General features: G+C 55.3%; 2 protein-coding genes across 2 annotated transcripts in view; one reads left to right on the forward strand and one right to left on the reverse strand.

Annotated features, from left to right (window-relative positions):
* Positions 1–6,722, forward strand: part of EFCAB6 (EF-hand calcium binding domain 6) — a 184,416-nt gene extending 177,694 nt beyond the window's left edge. Inside the window, exons 30-32 of the mRNA XM_039863013.1 lie at positions 791–975; positions 4,138–4,287; positions 6,512–6,722. Of these exons, the coding sequence (XP_039718947.1) occupies positions 791–975; positions 4,138–4,287; positions 6,512–6,634 (458 nt within the window). The 3' untranslated portion in view covers positions 6,635–6,722. The remainder of the gene's footprint in view (positions 1–790; positions 976–4,137; positions 4,288–6,511) is intronic.
* Positions 6,723–13,078: 6,356 nt separating this feature from the next.
* Positions 13,079–27,964, reverse strand: part of MPPED1 (metallophosphoesterase domain containing 1) — a 60,747-nt gene continuing 45,861 nt past the window's right edge. Inside the window, exons 5-7 of the mRNA XM_039863014.1 lie at positions 19,688–19,803; positions 17,077–17,190; positions 13,079–15,426 (exon numbers count right to left, since the gene is read on the reverse strand). Coding sequence (XP_039718948.1) covers positions 15,308–15,426; positions 17,077–17,190; positions 19,688–19,803 — 349 coding nt within the window. The 3' untranslated portion in view covers positions 13,079–15,307. The remainder of the gene's footprint in view (positions 15,427–17,076; positions 17,191–19,687; positions 19,804–27,964) is intronic.

The following is a 27,964-nucleotide window of genomic DNA, read 5'->3' on the forward strand; positions in this document are numbered from 1 at the left end:
CAAGCAAGTCGCACCCCATGACAGAGTCAGCACATAGTGCCTTTCGGCATTAGAAAGCAGAGACTTGGTTGTGCTCTCTGGGCAGAATGTAAAAGGCAACAGACGGACAGTCGAGGGAGGTGGGACGGGCAGAGAGCAGGGGACTCACGGGCCTGCCCCCCGCCCAGCTCACCTCGGCATCCGCGCTGCTGCGGAGTCGCTTTTCACGATGTCGCACTTTGATAAGCTTTTCAGATTAAACCAGTTGGATTTATACTTCCAGGAATCGATGCATACCGTTTATGCAACATTTTAATTACAGGAAAATAAATCTGACCAGGTTATACCTCGGCTAAAAGCCCCTCACCTCCCCGCTTCTTGATTGATACGTAGACCCAGAAAATGCTTTTCCTGAGAACCTCCAATATTGACATAAATTACTTTTACGATAACCATGGCTCAAAAATATACAAACAAAAGGAGGTGTGAGCTCTTTAAGTGATCAGTTCCTACCANCCACAGGACATTGTCCACACTGCCGTGACCACAGCACCGGTGCCCATGCAAAAGCGAGACGGCAGACAAACGCCAGGGACCCCAACCGGATGTGGGGGTCCCCCTCCCTCCTTACCACACTTAGTCTGTCATTTGCCTGTCTGTTTCCACATCTGTCCAGCCGCCGAGCCTGTGAAGCAAGGGCCTGAGGCAGAGAGAGCCTCTCAGCAGTGATGAATGAATGCACGAATGCGTGCGTGAGCGAATGAATGAATGGCCAAGTTGCCACCCTCTGAACTGACACTTTTGTCTTTAGCTCTTGTGGAGAAATTCAACCTGGACATAAGCAAAGAGGAGCGTCAGCAGCTCATCGTGAAGTACGACCTGCGGGACAACGGGAAATTTGCTTATTGTGACTTCATTCAGAGCTGTGTCCTCCTGTTAAAAGCAAAGGAGACCTCGCTGATGCAGAGGATGAAGATTCAGAATGCACATAAAATGGTATGAAAACCTTTCTTGGAAAATTGGCGGGTCTGGGGTTAAAAGGAACTCTTACATTCTTCTCTAATGATCGCAAATCCCGATCATCTCGCTTCATACCAAAGGTGGACGCAGCGGCTGTGGAGATTCTAGGAGGGGCCGCTGGCCAGTGAGGACCCACTTGTCAAATGTCTCTCGCCTCTCTGCCACCTCCTCATGGACCCCCTACTCAGATTTTCTCTAGACACACATGTGCGCATGTATGTATATGTGTGTACACATGTGAAATGTGTGCGTGTCACACTTCTGTGATGTCGCATGTGTACATACAGTGTATGTGTGTCACACTTGCATGATATGCGTATGTCCATACACGAGTTGTGTATGTATCACTAGTGCGGTATACACATGTGTGCGCTCCCAAGACGTGTGTGTCTGTCGCTCAGTCCCTCGCTGCCCTCGCTCCTCCGTTACGTAAAGGCCCTTCCAGCCCTGGGCAGTCTTCAGGTGAGCACGACAACTGGGACCTGACCAGCGGGCCCAGAACTGGCCACCTGCTCCGTCAGGGAGCGCGTGTCTTGGCGCAACTTTAGAGCTGCGGCTAAAGTTGAAGTCTCCATCAGGCTTTGGGACACTGCGAACAGCTCGAAATTCTCCTTCTTGGAAAAGCTTTAAAGATTCCCCTCTGGAGCCCCCGAAGGGTCTGGAGCCTGCAGGCTGGGGTCTGGTAGCATGGGTCCCCGCCTCACACGCATTCGGTGGCAGACAGCGAATCTCGTGGCACTTCGCAGGGTGCCCAGCGACGGGCGTGTGGCCTGCAGTCAGTCAGCGAGCTACCAGAATGGCCCACCGGGCTGTTGGCCAGTCACTGAGAGGGCAAAGCGGGGGCGGGGGAAGCACCTCAGCTTGAACGCAACGCGTATTCACTCTCCCCCCTGACTCACGCACCCACCTGACTCAGGCCGGACCCCTCTCCGGGAGTGGCGGCGGGTCAGAGACCTCTAGTCTTTCTTGCGTGAACGACACCCACACTGGTTTCTCTTTGTTTCTCGGAAGAGGAAGAAGAACCTTAAGGGGCTTAAACAACAGGTGGAGGGCACTGCTCTTCTGGGTTTTTACCTTTTTCCTCCATCGCTTGTGATTTTGATTCTCGCTCACCCAGCTCAAGCACAGCGTTTCCACCGACTCGCCGTTCTTGAGTCTTTCTCAAGCGTGAAGGGAAACGAGCTGCTTCGTGTTCGTGATCCATCGTCTGTAACCCCAGGTTAAGCTACACAGAATTAAATAACAGGTCCGACGGGCATTGTCGATTTGAGGAACAAACTCAGCTGATTCCGACCGCAGGGATGTGGGGCAGACCTGGACAGCCCCCCGCCCCGTCCCCTGCCCTGTCCCCACCGTCCCCCCCAACGGCAGCAGTGAGGGCGGGGTAACCCAGCAAACTATTTCTTCCATACAGAATCTTTCTGCACGGTGATATTTGTAATTTTGTGCAAGTATCATCTTAGCATCAAAGCCTCAGACCAAGAGAACAGCAGAAAATCTTAAAATCAAGACAATTCTTTCTCTGCTCAGTTTTCTGCGAGCAGAGAAAAGGCTGTCCTCGTGACATCTTTAGGGGACCCAGGCTCATAGTTGGAGAATCACGGAGGCGGCACGGCCTGTGAGGCCCCTGCCAGCTCTGGCCTTCCCCTGCCTCGCTGGGCCTCAGTTTCCCCTCCTGTAAGTGACGGGAGATCTGTGGCTTCTAAGAGCCTTTGAGAGGTGGCCCGTTAAGAGCACCCTAGGCCCCCTTTGGAGCCCTCCCCTGCGCAGGGGCGCCCTGTTCCCAGACCCACTGCTCGTCCTCACAGAGCCGCGGAAAGGCAGGCCCATGAGCTGGGGCAGAGTGTCCGACCGAGACTGTGTCTCCAGGAAGTGGCAGGTGCCCTGGACGGCCCTGCCGGGAGCCCGGGCCCCCTGGCAGAGTCCCGCACACTTCCCGTGGAAGACTGCCTCGTGCCCCTGCTCCTTCTACCCCATACGCTGCTGGAGCCGCCAGCCACTCCGTGGCTCAGAGCCGCCCTGCCCCCATCCCCAGATCCCTGGCTGGGCATGACTGGCAGGCAGCGCCACCCTCCTCCCCCAGGATCCTTTCCTAGGAGATGGCCCCCCTGCCCTGCCTGGCCTTCCTGTCGCAGTCACATCCCCTCTGCTGTCTCTGGGCAGAGAAACTGAAGAGCCATTTCTTTGCCTAGCTCTTCAGTGGCTCTCTCTGCAGGCTTCGGCAGCGTGGAAACACCCTCAGGGGCCGGGCTGGGTGTGGGGGGAGCAGGTGGGCACGGAATCCTTTCCCTGCCGGGCGTGTGGACCAGCCGATTGGGTAAAGTGACAGCTCACGAAGTTATAGGGTATCTGGTGAGTTTCCATCATAGATCCTAAATGATATAAAAAATTGAAAGCAATTTAACTTCGTGCTAATTTGTTTTACGTAGTGCCACATTAAAATTAAACTTCGCGAAAACGTGTTACACATTATTGCCCACAGTTCACCTCCAGGGCTAAATCATGCTAAAACATCTTGTTTTCAATCTAATAGCACCTAAATGAAATAATCACAGTGTAGTGTACTGTCTAATTACTAGATATAATTACAACCTTGCAATTTTTTTTAAAAAGCTCTGTTCGTTATAATAACCTACTAGAAGACCCAAACTGAAATCTCTCTTTCCCTCGAACTGTTTGGAAGTTGGCCGGGGGTCTGCAGCCTCCCCTCGAGTGCCCGGGGCGGTGGCGAGGCCTGACAGCTGCTGGAGGCAGGGCCTGGGGCAGCCCTGATCCCGCCGCTTTGCCTCTCGAGTCTCCGTCCCTAACCCATGAAATGGGGCTGCCGAGACCTTCCCTCCTCCCAGTGCGGGGCGGGAGGTAGAACTGAGGTGTCTTTCACAGCCCGCACATGGACCCTGATGAGCAGCCCGGATGGCAGTCGTGCTGATGCCCGATGCTGTGATGAGGTCTCCGTTGGTGGCGGGGAGCCCGCCCGAGGAGCACGGGCTGGGCAGTGAGAAGGAGCGGAATGGGAGTAAGGCCCAGCCCGGGGCTCACAGCCCGCGCTCCGCGCCCCGTGGGACCCGGGTCTGTCCGCTCCGTCCTGCCCGTTCCAACGCCCCGTCTCACTCCTCTTGTTTTTCCTTTTGATTCCAGAAAGAAGCTGGTCCTGAGACGTCTTCCTTTTACTCGGCGTTACTGCGCATTCAGCCCCAAATCGTGCACTGCTGGAGGCCAATGCGACGGGCCTTCAAGGCCTCCGATGAGGGCGGGACAGGGCTCGTGGGCGTGGCTGATTTCCGGAAGGTGAGCCGGCTCTTAGTGTCCGTCACCTGTGTGAACAGGGAGCAGGTGCCAAAAGTGCCCTGAAAACCTCAAAAGAGGAGGACCTTGTCCCCCCGCCGGAGGCCCAGGTGTGAGCAGCTGCCCCTTACCTCACTTCCTTGGGACCTCCAGGCTGTCAAGGGCTGAGACCCTTGCCCCTCACCTGCAGACCCCAGGTTCTCCTCCCTGAAGATCTCCAGAGCCCTTGGGGCAATCGCAGTGCAGACGCCTGAGCCCAATGTCCCTTGGGGCACCACTGCTGCCGCCTCGGCTCCCTGGGCCCCACACAAGGCCAGGCCTTCCCTGGCCTCTGCGGGGAGCCAGGACCTGCATCTGCCTCCCAGGGCCACAGACAGGACAGAAACACTGAGGGGCTAAAGCCAGTGGCCTATGCCACTCAGAGGCCCGCAGACTCAGCCCCACCTCGTGGGAGCCCCTGATCCCCAGCTGCCCCCGTCCCGTGTGGCACGGCTGGCACACGCCCCACAGCAGCATTCGGCTGAGCCTCTCCCCTCAGCAAGGTCTGAAAGGGCAGCATCCTCAGTAGAAACAAGGTCGCGGGCAGCCACCTCACCATGGACACGGCTGTGACCACACCGTCCCTGGCAGCCACCTCACTGTGGACACGGCTGTGACCACGCCAGCCCCGGCAGCCACCTTACCGTGAACACGGCTGTGACCACACCGTCCCCAGCAGCCACCTCACTGTGGACACGGCAGTGACCACACCGTCTCTGGCAACCGCCCTGTTTACGTGGGAGCGCCACCTTGCAGGGCCTTCGCTGTTTCTCCAAAGCAAAAAAACCGCCGCCCTCGAATGCCACTCAAAACGGCTGCCCTTAGAACATGCACAACACCGTGAGCTCCCTGCCCCTCTCTCCACCCCACCCAGCCGCCAAGGCTGAAAACAATCGGGGTCTGGAACATTCCATTAAAAATCACATATTACAGCCAGAAAAAAGACAAAACTCAGTCAAGACATCGAAGAGACAAAGGTTCTGACCTTAAAATGCACTTACAAAAAATTCATCCCTTGGGTTTATCTCTGCTTCAGCTAAAAACTAAAAGAGGAAAAAAGTAAAACATCTTTAATAATAACCCAGGAAGAATAACGGCAGTTGGTGGCGGGCGCGGGGACTGTGTCCACAAGCCGCCCGGGCGCTGAAGGGCGGGGCCGGCTCACAGCCAGGCCTGTCCCCAGGTCCTCTGCCCACAGCCGTTTTCAGTTCACATTGTTTGTCTTTACCTTGGGGTCGAGTACTGTTCTCAGCCAGCCACTCTCCTTCAGCCTCCAGGCAAAGATGGGAGAGAAGTCATGTGAGGTTCTGTTAGGAATTTGGGTGGGCGACAGCGGTAGGGGGGGCAGCAGAGCTAGAGTGGGAGACCAGATGGGGTGTCGGGGGCCCTTCTCGGTTATATATATATATATATAATATTTATTTTTATGTACCTATCTATTAGGACTTGTTTCAGCTACATATGACAGCTAAGGAAAAAAATAACAGCAGCTTAAACAGTGGGAGTTTAATTCCCTCTCATATAAAAGAAGTGTGGAGGCAGAAAGTCCAGCGCTGGCATGGTGGCTGGACAGTCACTGGGGACCTCACTGTTTTTGCTTGACCATCGTCAGCACCTGGCTTCCTTCCTCATGGCCCAAGATGGCTGCCGGGGCCCAGCCATCATTTCCGTATCCTCAGGCAGCAGAGGAAAGGGAGAGAAAAAGGGCATGCCCCTTTTCCTTAAAGGAGGCTTCCCAGAAGTCCCACGTGACACTTAGGTTTACCTGGCCAGCTCTGAGAGTGGCTGAGAAAGGTCCCCTTTTAGCTGGAGACACAGCAGCCTAGAAGAAAATCGGGAAGGTGGTTGACATCGGGCAGGCGTGTCCCAAACTGCCGCAGGCTGCATTACCGCCAGGTCACAACAAGTCCCTGTGCCCTGCGCCTGCTGGCCCCGCCCTCCTCCGTGGTGCCTGCCGAGTCCCCACCCTAGTTGCAGCCCTGTGGCCAGTCCAGCTGCCCAGCATGACCGTGCTGACAGCCTCACTGCACCCCGTTCTCTTCCTGTTTCACACCCTCAGTGTGTGGGCGATGGGAGGGGGACAGGGCTGCCAGGGCTGAGGCTGGAGGTGAGGCATAGCAACCGGGTGCCCCCAGCCCCTGCGGCCTGCGTCCTGGCAGGCGCCGACCGCGGCCCTCTCTGTGCGCAGGTCCTGAGGCAGCATAGCATCAACCTCTCGGAGGAGGAGCTCTTCCACATCCTGGAGTACTACGACAAGTCGCTGTCGGCAAAGATCTCCTACAACGACTTTCTCCGGGCCTTCCTCCAGTAGGTGCCCACCAGGGGCCTGTCCCCAACACCAATAAAATCATATGATCCAGGAGTTTTCAGGAACTTGCTGGAGAGTCTCCGGAAACAAAGCGCGTGCCCACCACGAGCCTGTGTCCTTCCCGTGGGGGGCCCCTGGCTGCGTGCTGCCCCGGCTCCAGCATTAGGGACGGCCTCTCCAGGTGGCCTTGAAGTCGCCCCCTGAGCCTCGGGACCCCTCCCTAGTCAGTTCGAGCAAATAAAAATGTTAGCCTTTACAGAAATGATTCTTGAGACTTTAAGAGAATCACCAATGCTAAAATACTTACAACTCAGAATTTCTGGAGGTTATATTCGTGAGAGCCTGCTGGGTACCTGAGGGACACCGGAGGCTCCCTCCAATCCACCGGGAGCGCGTCCCCCTCCTGGATCATATCTGTGTCCCTGCTGGACTCGTCCACACTGCGGCCGCCTCTCTGCCCCCCGGGGGCTCAGACACCAGGCCGACATGCCCCGAGCGACCCTCGTCTAAGTCAAGCCCCATCATGCTTCAGGTGGGGCACAGCCGAGCTGGCAGCTGATCAGAGCACCCACCAGGGACCTTTCTAGGAGGGACCCTTCCTTGGACATGATGGCGTCTGACAAGCTAGGAGGGGTTTTAATTCACTGCAATTCGTTCCACCTATTGTGAAGCAGAGGGAAGTAAAACAGAGTTTGCTGCCTTGTGGAAGGTTCTGGAAGGAACTGGGGAAAGGAAGTAGCAGCGCTGCCCCTGTGCCCCGGGCTCGTGGGGCCTGGCAGTGGCCGTGGCTGCTTCTCCCCTTTCTGGTGCCTTCAGTGAGTCCTCAGGAAGCAGGAACAAGAGCTGACTGCCCTGCGGGCCCCTGACTCTGCTGGCCATGCCAGCCCACCCTGTCCCACCAGCCACATCGCCTGGCAAAGTAGAGTTTCCACCCCGTTGTAGAGATGGAGACACTGAGGTCAATTCAGAGGGAGGGAAGGAAGCACCGTGGGACATGTGGCAGCGGCGGCTAGCCTGTGCCCATCAGCCAGATTCCCCCAACCTGGCAAGGGAGACATCAGGATGAGGCTGATGGGGGCTCTGGCAGGGCCATGAGGTAGGGACACCCTCAGCCCCAGAAGCTCTTCCTTCTCGGGGACAAAATCCCTTGGCCCCTGTGCAACTTACCTCTCTAGACTGAACCTCTGTTTCTGCATCTACAAAATTAAGATAATGATGTGCCCTGACTTCCTCCTGGGACCATCCATCCTTGGGCCCAGCCAGCCAGCACACATTCCATGCCTAGACCAGGCGCCAAGCACAGACCTGCTCCCTAGACCTCCCAGGACTTAGGTCACAGGCAATCTAAGAGAAGGGGGGTCAAGACTGATTGGGGAGTCCCCCAGTCTATGGGAGCCCAAGGAGGCTCAGCCTTAGAGCTCGAAGCCCGGAACCAGACCTCAGGACAAGACTTCAGCAAGGGGTTGAGAAGGGGTGGCTCCAGTGCCCTCAGCCAGGAGGCCCAGAGGTCTCGGCCGTTGCCTGCAGGCATCGCCATGCTCCCACATGGGACTGCCTCACTTTCTTTTCCGTGGGTCCTGTGTCCCAATCAGGTATCAAAAATGAAAAACCCACTAATAGAGAGATAAAGGTTGCCTTTGACAGACTCATTAGGAGATTCAACATCATCGAGGAAAGAATGAGTGAGCTTGAAGATAACAAGTATGCAAATTGAAATGCAAAGGGAGAAGAAGTGGAGAAATTTTTACGATTAGCAAAATATTTTTCAAAAGTAAGGAAAAATAATTTTATAGAATCAGAAAACTTGAAGATGGGTGAATTGAGATTATTCAGTCTTAAGAACAGAAAGGAAAATGAACACAGCCTCAGAGATCAGTGGAGCACCATTAAGCATACTAATACACACACACACACACAGACACACGCACACGCACACGCACACACGCGCACACACTGGAAGTCCCAGGAGAGGAGAGAGAAAGGGGCAGAGAGAATATTTGGAGAAACGAAAGCCAAAAACTTCCCAAATTTGAAGAGAGACACAAATCTATGCGCCCAAGAAGTTCAACAAACTCCCAGGAGGGTAAACTCTTTGAGAGTAAACATATGGTCATCTCTATATATGCAGAAAAGCACTTGACAAAATTCAGCATTAATGCATTAAAAAAAAAACTTTCAGCAAACTGGGAACAGAAAGGAACTTCCTTAACTGAATAAAAGACATTTACAAAAAAAACTACAGCTAACATGATAGTGAACGGTGAGAGACTGAATGCTTTCTCTAAGATCAGGAACAAGGCAAGAATGTCCTCTGTCGTCTCTTTTAATCGACGTCGTACTGAAAGTCCTAGCCAGTGCAATCAGGCAAGAAAACTGAAAAGGAAAAAAAAAATGGAAAGGAAAACGTAAAATGTCTCTTTGTAGATGACATGGATGTCCATCCACATAGGAAATTCCAAAGAACCTACCAAAAAACTAACTAATACAAACGTTACTCATATGCCTACATACCCACAGGGAACAGCTGGGGTGAGAAGTTTTTTTAAATACTATTTTACTACCCGCCCCCCACCACCACCAATTCAACATCATCAAGGAAAAAATGAGTGAGCTTGAAGATAAGTATGCAAATTGAAATGCAAAGGGTATAAATTAGGTGCTCAGGTATAAATTAACAAAATGCATACAGGATCTGTATGATGAAAAATGCAAGCATGAATGAAAGAAATCAAAAACCTAAATGAGTGGAGAGAAAAATAATTTTCATGAATTGTAAGACTCAATGTTTGTTAAATATCACTTCTCTCCAGTTTGATCTATAGATTTTATGCAGTCCCGACCACAATCTCAGCAAGCTTTATATACGTCGAGTTAATAAAAAAATGTACACAAAAAGGTAAAGGAGCTAGAATAGCCAAAAACAGTTCTGAAAAGGGGGACAAATTAGAGCACTCACATTATCCAATTTCAAGATTTACCACAAAGTTATAATAATAGAGTACGATATTGGTCATTAAAAAAAAAGAAAGAAAAGAAGACATACATATAGATCAATGGAACAAAATAGCCCAGAAATAAACCCACGCAAATATAGTCAACTGATTTTTGACAAATGTGCAAAGGCAAGTCCGTAAAGAAATAGTGTTCATATGCAAAAACATGAAACTTGACACATACTTCACACCTTGTACAAAAATTAACTCGAAATGCATTATAGACCTAAATGTAAGACATAAAACTATAACACTTCTACAAGGAAACAGCAGAGAAAATCTGCATACCCTTGGGTTTTCTAGATACTATACCAAAAGCACAATCCATAAAAGAAAAAAAAACTGAAAAATTGGACTTCGTCAAAATTAAAAACTTTTGTTCTGAGAAACTGTTAAGAAAACGAAAAGACGATCCATAGACTGGAAGAAAAGATTTGTAAATCACATTTTCAGTTAAGGACTGTACCCAGAGCATTAAAAACTCATAAAAACAAGCAACCTATTAAAAACAAAAAAAAACAAAAAAAAACAAGCAACCTCATCTTTTATGGAAGGGGACAAAAGATCTGAACAGACACTTCACAAAAGAATACATGTGAATGGCAAATAAATATATGAAAGGATGTTCAACATCGTTCATCACTAGGGAAACGGAAATTAAAACCATGATGAAATACAACACAGGCCTCCGCGAATGGCTAGAACGTTTTAAATGGACAACACCAAATTCTGATGAGGATGTGGGCTAACAGGCATACTCACGCGTTGCCAGTGGGATGGCAAAATCATACAGCCGTTTTGGAAAATGATGTGATTTAGAAGGAGCCAAACAAAGGGATTTTTCTGATGGAAATATTCTTCTTCTAATACATAACCCTAGACTCGTCATGAGAAAACGTCGGACAAACCCAACTGAAAGTATGTTCTACAAAACACTCCACCAGTGTTCTTCAAAACTGTCAAGGCCATAAAAATTGAGGAAATTTTTCCGAGAAGCTATCACGGACACGTGACGACCAAATGCACGCGGAACCGTGGGTTGGATCCAGGGACACAGAGAGGACGGCAATCTAAAACTATTGAAATGCAGTACAGAATATAGTTTAATAGTGGTATAATTTATACCTGAGCACCTAATAGATGTTAATTTCTTAGTTTCGATGAAGGCGCCGTGGTTGTTTAAGATGCCAACATCAGGATGAAAGGTATAGAAGAACTCCGTACTATCTTTACAATTCTGTAAATCTAAAATTATTTCAAAATAGTTTCTTACAAATGGAAAAATCATTTCCTGTTGTTCAGGGCCCAGCCAGACTCTCTCCAGGAAGCTCTCTGTGATCTCCCCATACACTGGATTTCGTCTTCCTCAAGGCCCCCAAGCCCGACCCCATCTGCCACTCACTGGGTCCCAAGCACGTGAGATGGGGAAGGGCTCAGCTGCTTCTCTGGGGTCTGATGGGCCTTACAGAGCACACGGCCAGCTTCCAGACAGCGGGCGCGTAACCCCACTTGGACGTTCTCACAGCCCATGCCTTCAGTGGGACGGTGAGAACGAGGACCCTGGAATGTCTAAGGCCTTCCGTGAAAAGACCCCCAGTGGCCAGGCAGGTATGGGCCCAGCTGGGAGCTGTAGGTGGCCTTAGGGGAGAGCACTGGGTGAAGCCCTTGTCCGCAGAGCGAGTCACCCCCACTAGTTTATTCAGGGGGCTGAGGCAGGAGCCTCCTGAAAGAAAAGGCGTGGGAATCTGGTGCCCGGGGAGGTTCAAGAATCAGCTCCATGGAAGCCGGAATGCAGGAAGGAAGAGCGGGGTGTGGGGTCCCTCAGAGGACACTTAGCATTAGGGCAGAGGGAGAGGGAGAGGGAGGGGACAGCTCACTGGATCGCCGTGGGCAGTGGGAGGGTTATCTGGGCCCCCCCCCATGCCGTGGGAAAAGACGGCTATGATTACATGTGCACCCAGAGTGCTGGACCACCAGGAGCTGGGGAGCCCAGCGCCCCGGCACCCCCTTCACCAGACAGATCCAACCCAGACAGATCCTGTCTACACTAAAGGCAGCAGGATCCTGTCTACACTGAAGGCGGCAGACCGTGGGGATTTGCAGCAGCTGCATCTCAGTAGAGCATGGACCCCGGGGCGGCACAGCAGCCCCTGCAATATGACAGCACTACCAGAGGGGGCCACAGCCATGGAGGGCCCCTGGCTGGCTGGGGGCCCTGCTCAAGCTCACAGATGGGGAGCCAAGGCCAGACAGGACGGGTTGTTGTGGGCACGAGTGAGGGGAACTCTTTGAGGGAGCAGGTTAAGGGGGGCAGTCTGAGGATGGAGAGGCTCATGAAGAAGGCCATCATGGTCCACCCCAGGCTGCTGCTCCTGCTGCCCACACGCCCCTCCTTCCTTGCCCCCCGGACACCTCCCCTACACATCCCAAAGGAATCTCCAGCCCGAGAGTCCCGAACAGAACACAATGTCCCTCTTCAAACCCATCTTTCCAATTCCATGCTCTGCCTCCATATGACTGGCCGCCACCTCCGCTGTCATCATCGATCTTACCTCCTCAGCTACCTGCCTACCTGCCTACCTACCTACCTACCTGCCTACCTGCCTACCTACCTCCGCCACCACTGCCACTTCCCTCACCCGAGCCAGGCCCATGGGAGGTGCTCAGTGAATGTTTGTGGAGTGGATGATGGATGGATGATGGATGATGGATGGATGGATGATGGATGATGGATGATGGAGTGGGATGAGTGGATGGATTTATTGATGGATGATGGATGGATGGATGATGGATGTTGATGGATGATGGGATGAGGGATGATAGGTGATAGGTGAGTGAGTGATGGATGGATGGATGGATGGATGGATGGATGGATGATGGATGGATGGATGATGGAGGATGTGTGATGGATGGATGGATGATGGATGGATGATGGATGGATGGATGGATGGATGGGTGAGAGTGGAGGTGGATAGGTGAGTGTGGATGAATGGGTGGATGGATAGAAGGGTGGATAAGTCAATGGGTAGGTGAGTAGGGGTAAATTGATGGATCAATGGATGGCAGAATTTTTGCAATTTAGGGAGCTCTGAGGCTGGAGTCATTATACTTGCCAGTATTTTTCTTGGGCCACACCTGGCCCCCTAGCTTGATGAGCGCACTAGGTTGAACAAGCTTTTTCCAGGAAGATGCCAGGGCTAAGGCGGTCGGGAGGCACTCTCTCTGGGGAATCAGGCAGTCGAGATATCTGAACCCCACAGGGCACAGAACTCCCCATGCCAACCTCCTCCGAGATGTCCCCTCCCCCGGGGATGTCAGTCGCTGACACGTGGCAGATCTTTGGCCTCGGAGCTCTGCCGAGACTCAGGGCTCGCCTGGAAGGGTATCGCTCCTCACCCACGCGCCCTACACGACACCCAGACGTACCCGGGGAGAAGCACCACACGGACTTCTCTTCCTTTTTACAAAGACTTTATTGTCTGACATGCTTGACCAAAAAAATTACAGCCACAATCAAGTTGTGCCAGAATGATTGGGGAGCACGCCGCCATCTTTCATACCTCAAGGGCTTCTAATGAATTTTCTCTCGAAGTAACAGCTGCCTTCATAACTTTTCTTTTCCACATAAAAATACACCATGTTCTGAAGATGCCTTAGGAAAAACATTTTTTTAGGTTTATAGATCTTGGTCCACATAGAGATGTAGCAGAGGCAGCTGAAAGGGCACTGTGTTTTCTGCACCCCACGTGTGCACACGCCTCGTATCGGGGGCCTCCCCGGAGGCCTCAGAGACATCGCCGGCCACCAAGAGCCACATCAGCCGAGCACCCCACAGAGCAAAGCTGGCCTCGGCCGAGGCTGTGCCGCTGCCAGGCTTCTCACCTGTGCCCCTCGGCCCACGGGCAGCCCGGCTCGAGCTGGAAGGGAATCACCATCTTCCAGACCCCGGGATGCTGGGCTCACAGAACAGGATCCCGCAGGCCTCCAGGGACTCTCTCTGAGAAAAGAACTGGACAGGTTCCAACAGGACCTTTAAATTTAAAGAGAGAGCCTTGGACCATGCATTGCCTTGCAGGGCGGAGCTCTGGGCGATGGTAGAGTAGGGGCTGTGAGGCCAGAGACGGTGGCTCCAGTCCCGACTCCGCCCCTTTTGAGCTGTGCACCCTCAGGCAAGTCTCTTCACCTCTCTGATCTTAATCTCTTCATCTCTAAAATGAGGCCAGTAGTACCCACCTTGCAGGACTGGCTGAGGACAAACCGAGACTGTAGCGGCAAGGGGCTGGTTAAATGCTGGTTCCCAGGGAGTGAGGCGACTAGGGCCCTCAGGTGCATGGCTAAGGGGGTACCCCAAAACTCAGTAATGATGATAAATGATATGATCTTAACATAATGTGGTTGAATCAAAATTAATGCAGAAAAAAAGAATCCACGATGAACAAAATGCCAACATTTTAAATAAAAGCAGAATCCGACCCCGCACGTGCCCATCCTGCCTCACCTTAATCAGGCACGGCTGGTTCCCTCTCCTGCAGAGATTCAGCCCGAACCCCCCAGTCCTGATTTAAAAAAGAAAGAAGTCCCCTACGTGGAGCTGCTGGAGCCCAGGGCCCACTCTGCCACTGTGCCACACTCCCAATTACGGGACCAGCTGGTACTGGAGCAACGAGGACCGTGACCCATTCGGCCTTCCTCCACTGTGGGCATGCCCCGTAGAATGGCACACGGGAAATCACACCGACGGACAGAAGCCCCATTTGAGGACAGAAATGAGAAACATGGGATCCACTTCCTTAAATTAAGAGGGGTGTGCATGTGGGGGTGGGGTGCACGTCCACATGGGCAAATACGTGTGGCAGGGTTGCCTCAGCCTTTGCACCCCCAAGCTGTTGAGTTCTGTGGAGCAGCACAGCCCCCATGGGGTCAGCCATGACTTAGAACCCTTCAGCCAGTCCTGGGGACTCAAATGGCTCCTTCTGTAGAACCACCCCGCCGAATCGTCCAGGCTCCAAGCGAGTGCCCGGGATGCTCGGGTCATTGTTCAAGTCAGCAAAGTTGCCCACAGGAAGAGAACGGGGACAGCACCAGGCAGCAGCGTGTCGGCTTGGCCAGGTGCAGTCCAAATTCCTGAGATGTCCCCGAACGCTCCTCCGGAGGGCCTCCGCCACCAAGCAGGCCTGCCTCTTCTCCAGCCTGGGAGAGAGGAAGGGCTGTCTGTGCCAGACTAGAAACCCCACCCCCCATCCCTGGGGCTGGCAGCCACACGGGCCCTCGGTTGGAGGGAGATTTTGTGCAAGAACTTCCAAAATCGGTCCAAGAGCAGCAGCTTCCCAAACCCACAAGGGCGTCCGACTGAGCGGGATGAAGGTTTGGTCATTTCCCAAGCAGGGCGGGGCCGCGGGCCTGCCAGTCCTTCAGCGAGGTACAGACAGAATGCACACGCAGGAAACAGGAAGGAGCACAGAAACCCTGGCAGAGACACGCAGGGTCCCGACTCCAAGTGACAGACAGCAGGCTGAAGAGTCAGGGGTGGTTTTCTTCATTCCGAGGCCTCGACTCATCTGCTGGGCGGGTCCCCGTGACCAGATGGGTCGTCCGCGTGAAAGGGAGGGTGGCTCGGGGTCCGTGCTCTTGGCCAGGCGCACGCGGCTGCTGCGGGCAGGAGGGGCTGGGACGGCAGAGACAGTCAGGAGTTCCGGGGCGTGGGGAGGTCGATGACTATGGGTGGGTTCACGGGCTGGTAGTTCACGGTGCACACAGACGCATTCACATAGGTGGTCGTTCCATCTGCCATGACACCGTACCCTGGAAGGTAAGCACACGCCTGTCAGGGCTGAGGGGCAGAGGGTGCTGGCCGGTGGCTGTCAGCCACATGGGCTGACTCTGTCAGCTACTAAACTCTCAGCTTAGTCTCGTGTCTCTAAGTAGGATTATGACAGATGCTCTTCCCCAGCCTGCTGTGAGGACCAAACGAGATAATAACCCATGTATCCTGTTCAACCCAGTGACTAGAAAGCATACGGTGACATCATCGACATCCCCATCATCACCAGCACCATCTCTGTCACCACCGTCATTGGCTCTGCCTCTACCCCAATTATACCATCTTCCTGCCACGTCTGCTCGCTAGGATCCTCCCCATCTTTCAGCTCAGATCACCTGCAAACCGGAAGAGGCACTTTTCCTCCCCGTGCAGGTTACTGGTTCTTCGGGGCCCCCATTTGGCCCATACGATCATGCGGGGGTTTCATTTGGATCACATACAACCTTGGACCTAATGGCACTACATGCCCATAGTAGGGCTACAGAAAATGACATGAGCATATGAGTTGTCCATCTGTCCCACGACCTCTCAGATTCTGCCTTCGATGGCTCGCTTACCACCCAGCAGTCTGTGAGCTCCTCAGGACAGGAGAGGTCTGATCACCCCTGTCCCCTGAGAATGCCATGCAGAGATCCTCAGGGAAAGGTCTGAGGCATGTTTGCTTCTAAGCTGGAAAATGGTCTGATGTGGACAAGGCACGCGTGAGGCCCAGCGGCCCTGGCCCAAGGCAGACGGGGGTTCAAGAGGCCAGGAGACAACCCACGTGTCCCCACGCCCCACGGGAGCCCAAGTGCTTCCTGGAAGGTGGGATGGGACGGGGGGACCTTTGCTGGGTGGGAACGAAAGGGAAGGTCTGCCTAACTTGAAATCGGGCTCCGGTGCGGAAGCCTGACATCTAGTAAGGAAAGGCCACGTGCAGTGACAGGCCAGGGTGTGGGAGGGCGGGCGGTCAGGACTGGAGCCAACGCCACCTGTCACCATCCCAGCCAACCTGTCCACTGTCTCTCGAGGTAAAGCAAACATGTGGTCACAGCAATTGGTCCCAGCCCCCCAGGACAGAAGCCAGAATGCCACGTCCGCGTGGCCCGTGTGGGCCACCATCGAGTGCCCGTGTGGCTGCCGGCCCCAGGTGTGTGGTGGTGGGAGGGAGATGCACGAGAGCCTCGCAGGCAGGCAGGCAAGCAGCCCTCACATTCATCAAGCACCTACTGTGTGCTGGGCCACGGGGAAGTAAGCAACAAGACAGGGCCACCGGCCTTGAGGAACTCAGCGTGTCTACCAAATCTAACGCGTCCTCCACATCACGTCCAAATGTTCCCTCCTCCAAAACGCCCCCTGCCCATCTCCTGAAGACTCCCCGCTGGAGGCACTGCAGAGTTTCAGGGTTCCAGGAAAGTAAGACTGACCCCTTGTTTTGCCTGCCTTTGCGTCCGTCTCCCTGTAATTATACATTTCAGTAATAGCTAACTGACGGCCGACGGACGGATGAGGTTTTACAAAGCATGCGTTAGAAACGGGCTATTTCCCTCCACTAGGTCAGGGAGGAGGTGACTGGGGGCGAGGTGGCCCCTCCGAAGGGCCGTGAGGAGCCTGTGGCGCGGACGGGCGCCTCCCCCAGCCCACGCACCGACCTTCATGGATGTGGCCGAAGACATGCAGCCGCGGCTGGACACGCCTCTGCACGGTGTTGAGAAGCTCCACGCAGCCCACACGCTGCATCTTCTTAGGGACCCAGTCCAGGAAGCCTGTGCCGGGGAGACAATGGGGGGGCAAGCACTCCGGACGCCGGCCCCACGGATGCCAAGCGGCAGCCACTGCAGCCTCGGAGGCACAGAGGTCCCGGACTCACGAGGCCAGCCCCACAGCACGCTCTCCCCAGCCCTGCCCTGCCTCAGCCGTCAGGGAGGGACCCGCCTGGGGCCGGGCCGCCTCCCTCCACCCTGCGGGCCACGCAGACGGCCACACTTATGAGAGCCCAGAGTGGGCCAAGCACGTGGGGTGGAGGGCGCGTGATAACTGTAAGTCCCCAGACCACTCATGCTCAGAATGGCCTCCAGGACGGTGTCCACCGAGGCCGAGGCCGGAGAGGGACAGGCAAGGCCCAAGGGCACCCGCCCAGCAGCCGGCAGCAGCGCAGAACCCGGGGGAGCAAGACTTCCGGGTGGGAAACTTTCTAAACAAACATCGCGAAATCATGGACGTGAACTTCACTCGGTGCAGTGGTGCTCACGCCCCGGGCCTGGGTCTGCTCGCACGGCCGGCCTCCCGGAGCCACCCATAGGGCGGCGGCTTGTTATCCTCGCCAACGAAGAACAGTGGATACTCCAGGCGGGCCACCTGCTTCCTCTCGGCCCCTCTCTATGTGGGTGGGCGTGACGCAGCTGCTGGAGGGGGAAGGGGGCCCCTAGACTCAGACTCAGACTCAGACAGGCTGCGGCAGACGCTGACCGAGACATGAGAGAGACACATACAGAGGGAGAGGGAGAGGGACAGGGACAGACTCAGAGAGGGAGCGAATAAGGAATGCCCCACGTGCCGCGACAGGCCAGGTGGACGCGTGGGCCGTCGAGACTGGAGCTGCCATCACCTGTCACCAGAGACGGCCAGACAGAGAGACAGAGACTGAGAGAGAATGAGGCAAAGATGGGGGGGCAGGAGCGGGAAGGAGAGAACAGAGACGTGAAGCGGGCGGGCAGGAGGCTCGGGGCCGACACCGGGTTTAAGTCCCGGGATCCGCTACCTGCCTACTGGCTGTGTGGCCTTGGACAAGTCATTTAACCTCCCTGTGCCTCGGTTTCATTCAACGGTTCACCTGACCACTGGGCACACAGGTGTCCCCCAAACAGGAGCGGTGTGTGGTGTGTGGAGCAGGCGGGGGTGTCCAGGGAGCAGGACCCCAAACACACAGCTCGGAGGGGCGGACCGAGGAAAGCGGTGGGGAGGACAAACCCCGCCCCAGAGCCTCACAGGAAGCGACTGTGACGCTGAACGTGGACGGGAACTCATCCCGTGGTCAGCGGGCTTCGGATGGGGGTTAACACAGACTTGGTTACGATCTTCTGTAGGTCACCCCTAAGCCCTATCAGGGCCCTGGGGTTCGGGGCTCCCTGCATTTGAAGAAACGGGGATAGCAAAGCCTGTCAGCGCTTTGTGAGGTGGACAGAGGTGCCCGTCGCACAGTAGGTGCGCAGGGCAGCTTCCTCCCGCACAGGGGTTGGAGCCAGTGACTCTCCACCTGGGCTGAGACTCGCCGACAACCCCTCCCCCCTGGCACAGCCGCTCTTCTCTCCCTCCCTCCCAGGCCTTATCCTGGGTCACCTCCTCCAGGAGGTCCCCAGGCCTCTGACAGCCTTTGTCTCTGCCTCTATTCTGGGTTTCCCTCATCCCCGACCGTGTCCCACTGTACTGCGCTTGGCCATTCCGCACCCCGCCGCCCCGGTCTGGTGGCCTGCGAGCTCTGTGTCTGCTGAGTCCCTGGTCCAGCACCACCCGCTTCCACCCGTCCCCAAGGATCACGTCCCCGAAGGCGTGATGGCGGTTTTGGGAGGAAGAGGCTGGTCTGGGCAGGGCTGCCAGGAGCTTGAACTTCACTCTAAGGGCTAAGGAAGCCACAAGCAGTTACAGAGGGCTGGCGGGGTGAAACTGGCCACGCAGAGAACTCTTTCCTGCTGCTCGGGGACAGGGACTGGAAGGGGCAAGACTCGGACCTTGGGGGCCAGTGAGGAGGCCGCAGGGAGCGTCCGAGAGACAGAAGACACTGGCCTGGGCCGAGCGGGGGACGGCAGGAGGAAGGAGCTGGGCACAGTTTGGAGGTGCAGCGGACGGGGCAGGCGGTGGGCAGGACGGGGCGTGAGTGAGGGGGGGCAGGAGGAAAGATGTCGGGGTGGGACCCACGGGTGCCGGGGCCCATCGGGATGGGGCGAGGCCCCCGGGGGTCTGACAGGTGAGGGGTGCACACGATGGGGCCTGCGAGAGTGGCCCTGTGGTGTTCAGTGCCCGGGATCGGGTCCAGCCTGGCCCTGCCCGCCGGCCTCCGCGCTCTGACCTGCCCCGTGTGTAAAATGAGCACCTGCCTCTGCCCTCCCGTGTGGCCGCGAGGCATCTGCAGGACAGAGAGTCAAGCTCCCAGCTCAGGAAATAAGGAGCCACTGGGGCGACCTGTCCCCCAGGCCCCGGCGAGCTGGACCCAGAACAGCTGGACCCCCACGCCCACCTCCCTCAGGGGCTGGGGCGCCGACTCACCCAGCGGGGGTCCGTGCGTGATCAGGACGTCCACGCCTTCGGGAATGAGGTTCCACTTCTCCAGCAGCGCTTGGCCTCGTGGGAGGTTAAAGCCCCAGCCGTAAAACCAGGGCTGCCTGCGGGCAGAGAGCAGGCGGGTCAGAGCGGCCCCAGGAAGGGGAGGCGGGCAGCGCGCCCGCGGCCATCGGGTCCGGCCCGATGCCCAGAAACTCCGGTCAAGGCGACGGCCGGACGCTGGGCTGAGGGTGTCGCCAGCGTACTCTCCCCTTTCTCCTCTGGCTCGACTGCAGTTCCTGTTTCTCTATGACGGACAAGTATTATGTGTATAATTTAAAAAATGAAAGTTAAAAAATTCAGCTTTTGCCAAAGGCCTTTCTTGCTCTACACCTAAGGAACCGCCCCACCGTGGGAGACGGCTCCCCCGTCCTCCCTCTCACTGTTCAGTGGGTTCCAAGTGGGGACACACATTCCTGCTTCCCCCACGAAGCCTCCAGCTAGGGGTCCAGGTAGGACTGAGCCCGTCCCCAGCTCTACAGGCAGGGCCGGATGGACGCAGATCCATCAGTGGAACCCCAACGTGCTGCCCAGTCAGGACCCACACCGATCGATGTGTACCATTCCCCTCAGCTGGGTCAACGGTGACGTGTGGCCTCGGCCCTTCCAACTGGAGGGCATCCCAGACACCTCATTCACTGATAAGAGAAGAGGGTCGTCATTCCTGTATGTGAACCAGTAAGCCGCTTGCCCTGGGCGCTGTCGGCGGCTACTAAGCCGTCCCAAAGGGAGATGGCTGGAGCACGTGGCCGAGGGACCCCACTGGATCAAACGGCTCCAGACGCCCATCACACTGCTGGATTTCTCAGCTCTCTGGGCCACAAGAAAGCCATTTGAGTTGGGTTTTCATTTGGAACAAAAGCACCCTAAGAATCATCCCTAAGGATGATCCCCAAACTGTCACCTCCAGAGGGAGGCTCGTTGAAGAGACGTGAGTGAGGTGTGATCCCTCCCAGAAACACCACTCGAATGAGCCCAGCCCTCGAGCGTTTAGAGTCGCAAGCATCCCCCTCGCCAGGGGAGGGCAAATAAATGCTTGTTTAATGAACGGTGGTGAGTGGCAGAGGGCTACATGAATGAATGAACTGGTTAACAGTGTGTCAAACGGCACTCTTCCTGCTGCCTTGGGACTGCAGCCAGCACTTCAAGCTGAACGCGATCCCCATATTCAAGAGAGAGCCCCAAGTACCCCCAGGAAAACTTACTAAAAGTAGGCAGAACACGCCAAGCCCCTACCAGCCTAAGTCTCAGCCTTGAGGAAGGTGGTTGTTCACTGCTTTGCTTTTATAGGGGGATGCATGGAGAGGCGAGGGGGTTCCCCCACATCTGGCCATGAGTGGGCACCAGGAGACCCACACATACAGGTGGGGACCTAGGGATCTGCCCTCTACACCCGTGAGAGGAGAAACAGGTGAGGGGAGGGGCACAGGGGAGCTGTCTGCACCCCCAGGTTTGGACTGTGCCAAGGGACCCCCAACCACAGGAAGCACCTGCCAAGTGAAGAGACCAGGTGGCCAGAGCTGGGGCGTGGCTGCTGGGTGGGTAGCGCTGGGGACAGTCCCCAGAGGCCACGTCCTATCTCAGGCACATCTCACGAACCTGAGAGTTCTCTCCGCAGAAGAACAAATGCACCCCCCAAACACAAGCATACAATTTTACACCCAAGTTCAAGAGAGACCTGGGTTCGAATGGATCCACCTCTGATGTGACCTTAGGCAAGTGACGTATATTCTCTCTATGCTTCGATTCCCCCTTCCGTAAAGTGAGCACAATCGCACCATCTGCCTCAATAAGGCTATTGAAAGGATTACATCAGTTAAGCCATGTAAAGTGCTTAAACAGTGCCTGATCCATAGTAAATACTCAATGCATTACAGCTGCCACCATCACCCCATGACCATCCCCACCATCACCATCACCATCATATCAATATTATCATCACCATTATCATCATCATCACTATCATCACCACTATCATCACCATCACCATCACTATTATCACCATTATCACCATACCATTATCATCACTGTCATCATCATCACCATTATCATCTGTCGCGTAAATATTATTTTCATTACTTATTGGCCGTCTTATCATATTTATTGCCGTCGTCATTACTTATTATTAATATTATTGGGTTGTCTTATATTATTACATTATCGTCAGCCGTCATACTTATTACGGATTATTACATTATATTATCGTCGTCATTTATTACTTTTTTCATTTGTCAATATTACTTCATTAAGCCATCGCCGTCGCATTATTGCTTATTAATATTATTATTGTTTATTACTTATTACATTGCGTCTTACTATCATTATATTACTATTAATATTTATTCACCGTCATTACTATTGCCGTCATTTATTACTTATTATTATTATTGTCGTCGCCGTCACCCATTTTTATATTATTGTCGTCGCCGTTGTCATTACGTCGTCGCAAATCGCCGTCCATATTGGCGTCGCCGTCACTTTATTGTCATCGTCACATTATCATATTAATCGCCGTCGTCATTACTATTGGCTTATTGGCATATAAATCGCCGTCACCGTCATTAATATTGCCATTATACATTACTACTTAGCATCATCATCATCACCATCACCATCATCATCATCATGACCACCATCACCATCACCATTATCATCATCACCATCACCATCACCATCACCATCATCATCATCACCATCACCATTATCATCATCACCATCACTACCATCATCATCATGACCACCATCGCCATCACCATCATTATTATAGACACCTCCTGAAACCCACCCATGGGCCCTGGATGAAAAACGCCTCTGGCTTAGGACAGGGTTTTTCAAACTGCATTTTGATGAGTCACAACTGCATTTTAAAAAATAAAAAAGAAAGAATAGAAAACATCAGAGTATATCACAGCAGGGAATGGATACTTCAGTTAAATATATTTATATTTAAATAGATACCCACAGCCGTGTGTGTGTGTGTGTGTGTGTGTGTGTGTGTGTGTGGGTATTGATGATAGTAGTGGTAATGATGTCTCTTGAGCGTCTTGTCACAATGATCTAATGTTTTTCCTGCCATGAGTCCTGGTCAGAAACGCTGACTGTCCTGTTCCCGAGGGGCCAAGGCCTCTCCCGCCCTGACACCCCGAGCTCATGGCTCTGACATTTCCGGAGCCCTGGGGAGCTGGACACACTCAAGCCTGCTCTGGCTGAGCCTGGGCATCACCGCAGGGCAGGCTGCAGCAACACCTAAAGCCACGCCCAGGGCCACCTCCTTGGAGCCTCCAGCCCCATCGGCCTGCGGGGGAAGGAGCAGTGCACTTCTGGAACTGACTCCTAAACACAGGACCCATTTTTCAAAAATCTAATCAAGTATTTACAAGACAAGACGAGGCCTCGTCATTATGGAGAGAAGACGTGATTAGTTCCTGGGAGCCACAGCAAGGAGCGGCTTCTTGAAAAAGACACTTAGAAACACACCAGAGACCACAGAGGCCCAGGGGCCCAACCCAGCTGGGCCCTTGCCGGTCCCGCCTTCCCCTCACCCAGCACTAGTGAACCTTCCTCTGGGGGTGACCGCTCCCCGACAGATGCACCTGCCTGGTTCTTGGAAACACATCACCTCGAATCCTGGGAAGCTGGAATCCACCCTGCCCCCAGAGACACACAGAGAGGTTGCCCCACACCCCAATACCACGCAGCAGGTACGAGGCAGTGCAGGTGGAGAAGCGGGCGTCGACAGGGCAGGATTCGGGACTCCTGCTACTGCACCTCCTGCCTCCCTTGCCACCCCCCGTCTCACCCCCACGTCCCGTCCTCGAGGCCATCAGACCCACAGGCCTTGCCCGCAGCATCTGGGCTGGGGGAGCAGGGCAGCCCTGGGGAGCGGGGCGGCCTTGTGTCCCTGCAGTGGCTGGAAAGGGCACTGAAGAAGACACCAGACCCCCTGGTTCAGCCCCTGGGCTGGTCACTGCCCCTCCCCCGACCCGCGCAGAATGGGACGGTGACGCCTATACCCCCATGACGGCGGGGAGGGGCCTTCCTGCTCGGCGCTGTACCCCAATGCCTGACATGAGGGGGAGGGGCAGAGGGCCGGAAGGAGGAAGTGGGGGAGAGGGAAGGTTTGAGAGGGCTGCACCTTCCTATCGCCCAGAAGCTCTGTCGACAAGAGAATGTGATCTTCTGGCTTTTATTAGAATCTGTGGGGCGCAGGAAGGGTCAAATCACGCACGGGACGACCAGAGGGGACAGTTCCCGGGATGGCTGCGGGCTGGGGAGCTCCCTCCTTGGGCTGGGGACCTTTTCAAGCGTTGGCAGAAGCAAGCGGCCAGAGGGTGGGGGCCACAGCAGCAGGAGAGACAGACTCTTCCAGGGGACCATACGAGGCCAGGAAAACCGTCCGGCCCCGTCTACGATGCTGCCCAGGTCTCTGCCGTGGGAAGAGGAGACGGAGGGGTGGTGTCCGTCCTTGCTCAAGGTGACGTAGGCCCCAGGCCCTCCCAGTGTGCTGCACTTGGTCGCGCAACCCTTGTGCGGCAAGATTCTTTGGGGCCAGAGGTGAAGTGCAAGGCCGCCCAGGGTCCGGGCCTCGCAGGCCCTCACAGGGCCTCGCAGGGCCTGTCATGTGAGCAGCAGGATCCGGCCCGCCCGTCACTGCCCCCACCCGCCCAGGGCAGCTGCGGTCTGAGACCCACAAATGCCGACATGCGGTGCTGGGCACTGCGGGGACCAGGGTGCCCATGTCCAACACAACTCAGCCCCTCCACCACTAAGTGCCCCGAGCCCTATGTCACAAGCCCCATGTCCCGGACACGTCACAGACCCCAGGCAGGCCAGAGGAATCAGAATTCCAACTGAGTGATGGAGGCGGCTTTATGTCCTGAATTTCTGTCTTTCTGTTCTAAAGTAACCATTGGAATAATTTTCTTACAGAATGATAGTTGCCATGACAACCAGAGCAAATTTTCCTGTTCTGAAACAGATGTCTCATTTAGTTGAAAATTAGAATGTGAACAAACCCATGGGAAAAATTAATTCAAACTTTAACAGAGCGCTGAATACAATGTAATCTCTCAGAGGTTAACCCCTTAACAGCTTTCCCGTGCGCTGGCGGTAACCTCCGCACCACGTCTAATTACGCCGGCTTAGCCAATATAAGTGACCTCCTGGCGGCCAGTCATTAAGCGGGTCCCCCGAAGCCAGCGTTCCGTCTCTGAGCCGCCGACGGGAGCGGGCGGAACCTCGCTCCGGAGAACGGCTGGAGCAGGGCGCTCTGGGTTTGCTGCCCCAGGTGAGGCGCACGGCCTCTCGGCAGGAGGGTGTACCTGGCGTCCTGGGGTACAGCCACCCCATTCCCTGGGGGTGCTGGGGTGGGGGGGCAGAGGAAGCCCAGGGTGCCCTTGTGTGGGGCGGGCCCAGTGGTATACCCTGGCCAAGGCCCGATGCCCGGAGAGTGGACTGTGGGGGGTGGGGGGGTGTCCCTCGATAGGACACCAAGGGACACAGGCACAGCTCCAAAGGCTCTCCACAAGCCATCGATCCTCACAGCCTCCCTGGGAGGCAGCTGCCATCACGACCCTGGTTTACAGATGCAGAAACTGAGGTATAGAGAGGTACAGACACTCTCTGGCCCAGGGTTAGCTGGTGACAGAGAGACATAGCCAGGGCTCGAACCCAGACCACAGATTCCAGAGCCTGGACGCTCAGCTCCCACCCCAGAATTACGGAGATAAGACCAGGCGATTCTCCTTCCCCAGCACGCTGCCCTTTACCAGGCACTTTCACGTCTTGGCTCAGTTGACCCTCAGGACAAAGGCACGGGAAGGCCCCCATTTAAGAGACCAGGAAATGGTGACACTGAGAAGCCAGGCGGCGAGAACACAGAGGAGGCGGAAGGGCCCTGACCCAGGGCTCCTTCCTGTGCCCGACGGGCAGGTGACATAGGCAGGACCCTGCTGGGTGGCCAGGCCACAGGCTTCCCCCTTCAGTGGTGACTGCTTGCCCCCTCTGGCCATGCCAGGCCCCTCTGAGCCGGCAGGACAGGGAGGAAGCCCCCTGCCACACACCGGACTTGTCCTCAGCTCTGCTGCCACGCCCCTTTGGACCATCCGCTCAGACTTCCTGCTGAGCTCACCCGCCCCACCCCCCGCCTTGTCAGAGATGACAACCCACCTTGTTTCCTGGACACAGCCCAGCCTTTCTCCACCTCCAGGGGTTCGCTAGTGGCATTCCAGACATCTGAAATGCCCTTCCTGGCCTCCCCTCAGAGTCCATGACTAGGTATTTACGAAGGCCTAGCTGAAGGGCCGCCTCTTCCAGGAAGCCTCCCCTGACCACCTCTATCCCCCCAAGCGCAAGTGACTCTCCCCGTTCTGAGTGCCCTTATTCTGGCTCCTTCAGGGTCGGCACAGGTCAAACCCCTCCTGCCGAACAGACGGAGCCTAGGCATGAATGAGTAAATGAATGAAAAAGGATGGAATGAACAGACAGGTGCTCTACCTGTCCAGCAGGCAGGTGAGAACTAAGCATCGACCCCCTCCGCTCCACACCCTCCCCAGAGCCCAGGCGGTCATGAAGCCCAGAGACCTGGAGCAGGAGCAAGAACAGTGCGCGGGGTCTCGCCATCGGCCGAACAGCCCATTCTCTTGCCCTCCCACGACCTGCCTGCCCAGGTGGAGTCATGTGCCCATTTCACAGATGCGGCCTCAGGGCCGAAGCCAGACCCAGGATGCTCACAGCCTCTGCTGCACCTTAGCCTTCCGTCTCCCCTGGGGGACCCTCCCCGCTTCCCCAGGCAGCCATTCCCAAGGGCGGGGGCCTGGCAGCCGTCCTCGGCACCAGGCGCGTCCTCTGCGGGAAGAAGGGCATGGCCTTGTCCGGCGGACCTGCTGCGGCCCAGGTGTCCTCACTTCCGTCCCTCATTCTTACAGGCGTGGAAGCAGCAGTTTAAGCAGACAGTGACCTATCCTCCCGACAGCCTCTCCAAGCTCTCAGGCCAGGCCCGTTCCCCCTCCCCCACTCCCCAGCCAACCACTCATCCTGACCCCCGACCCGTTTGTCCTTCCACAGCCTCAAAGGCCAGGCTTTCCCAGGCCACTTCCAGGGAGCCAGCCACAGCCTCTCCCAGTATTGAGGGCATCGCAGGTGACGATGACACCTGTCACCGACCCTCAGTGCCTCCTGGGACACTGCCAGCATCCCAGTCAGCTGTGCTCCGTTCCACAGCAGGAGAAACTGAGGCTCAGAAGTCCGTGACCTGCTGGATTCCCCAGGCAAATTCATGCTGACCCGCCCCACGGGCAGTTCTCTGACTCCAGGGGACGTCCCACAGTCCCAACCTCCACCCCACCTTCCCAGCTCGATGGAGAGAGGTTTGCCTCACCCCTTCTCTCTGCATTTCTCTGGCTGGGAGGCTGAGGGAGTGGCTGAGGTGCCAGCAGGGGTGCCAACTCCACCTACCCATAGGGGCTGATGGCTGCTAGAGAGGGGGCAGGGCCACACAGTGCCAGCAACACATCCCCCAGGACTGTCAATCATGTACCTCGCCTGGGCACACAGCACTTAGGGCAAGGCGGCATCAAGATAAGTGGAGTGGAAGAATGGGCCCCTTTGTCATTCGTAATTAACTTGCCCCCACCCTTCCGACTGCAGAATCATTCATCTTTTGTTTCACCGGGACTCTGCTGGGAGCAGGCAGGTGATTCGTCTCAGACGTTAATCTGTAGAATCGTGTGCAGACGTGTGTTGGGGGGCCCTCTGTAAGGAAAACAGCAGCAACGTGAAATCGAGAAAGATAAGAATAGAAAAGGGGTGTGTGGGAGGAGGGGGTACGGGGGTGCAGAAGAGTGTGAGAAAGTGTGTACAACCGCACTGAGAGAGAAACATCCGTGTAAATACGTGTGAGAGTATGTGAGAGTCTGTGGTGTGGGAGGCCGTGCACGTGTGTGCTGTGTGCATGTGCCCTGTCTGCGCGTTGTGTAAGTTATGAGTGTATATGTGTGTGTGCGTGTGTTGTGTGTATACATGCATGTGTGCATGTGGCTGTATGTGTAAATGTGTGTACACGTGTACGTGTTGTACTATACATGTGTGGCATGTACGTGGTTGTGTGTGGTTTGTAGCATGTGTGTGTTTGTGTTTGTGTGGTGTGTGGTGTGTGGTTGTATGGTGTGTGGTTGTGTGGTTGTGTGGTGTCTGTGTTTGGCGTACGTGTGGTTGAGTGGTGTG

This window comes from Pteropus medius, unplaced genomic scaffold (genome assembly GCF_902729225.1).
Source record: "Pteropus medius unplaced genomic scaffold, Ma_sr-lr_union100, whole genome shotgun sequence".
NCBI lineage: Eukaryota > Metazoa > Chordata > Mammalia > Chiroptera > Pteropodidae > Pteropus > Pteropus medius.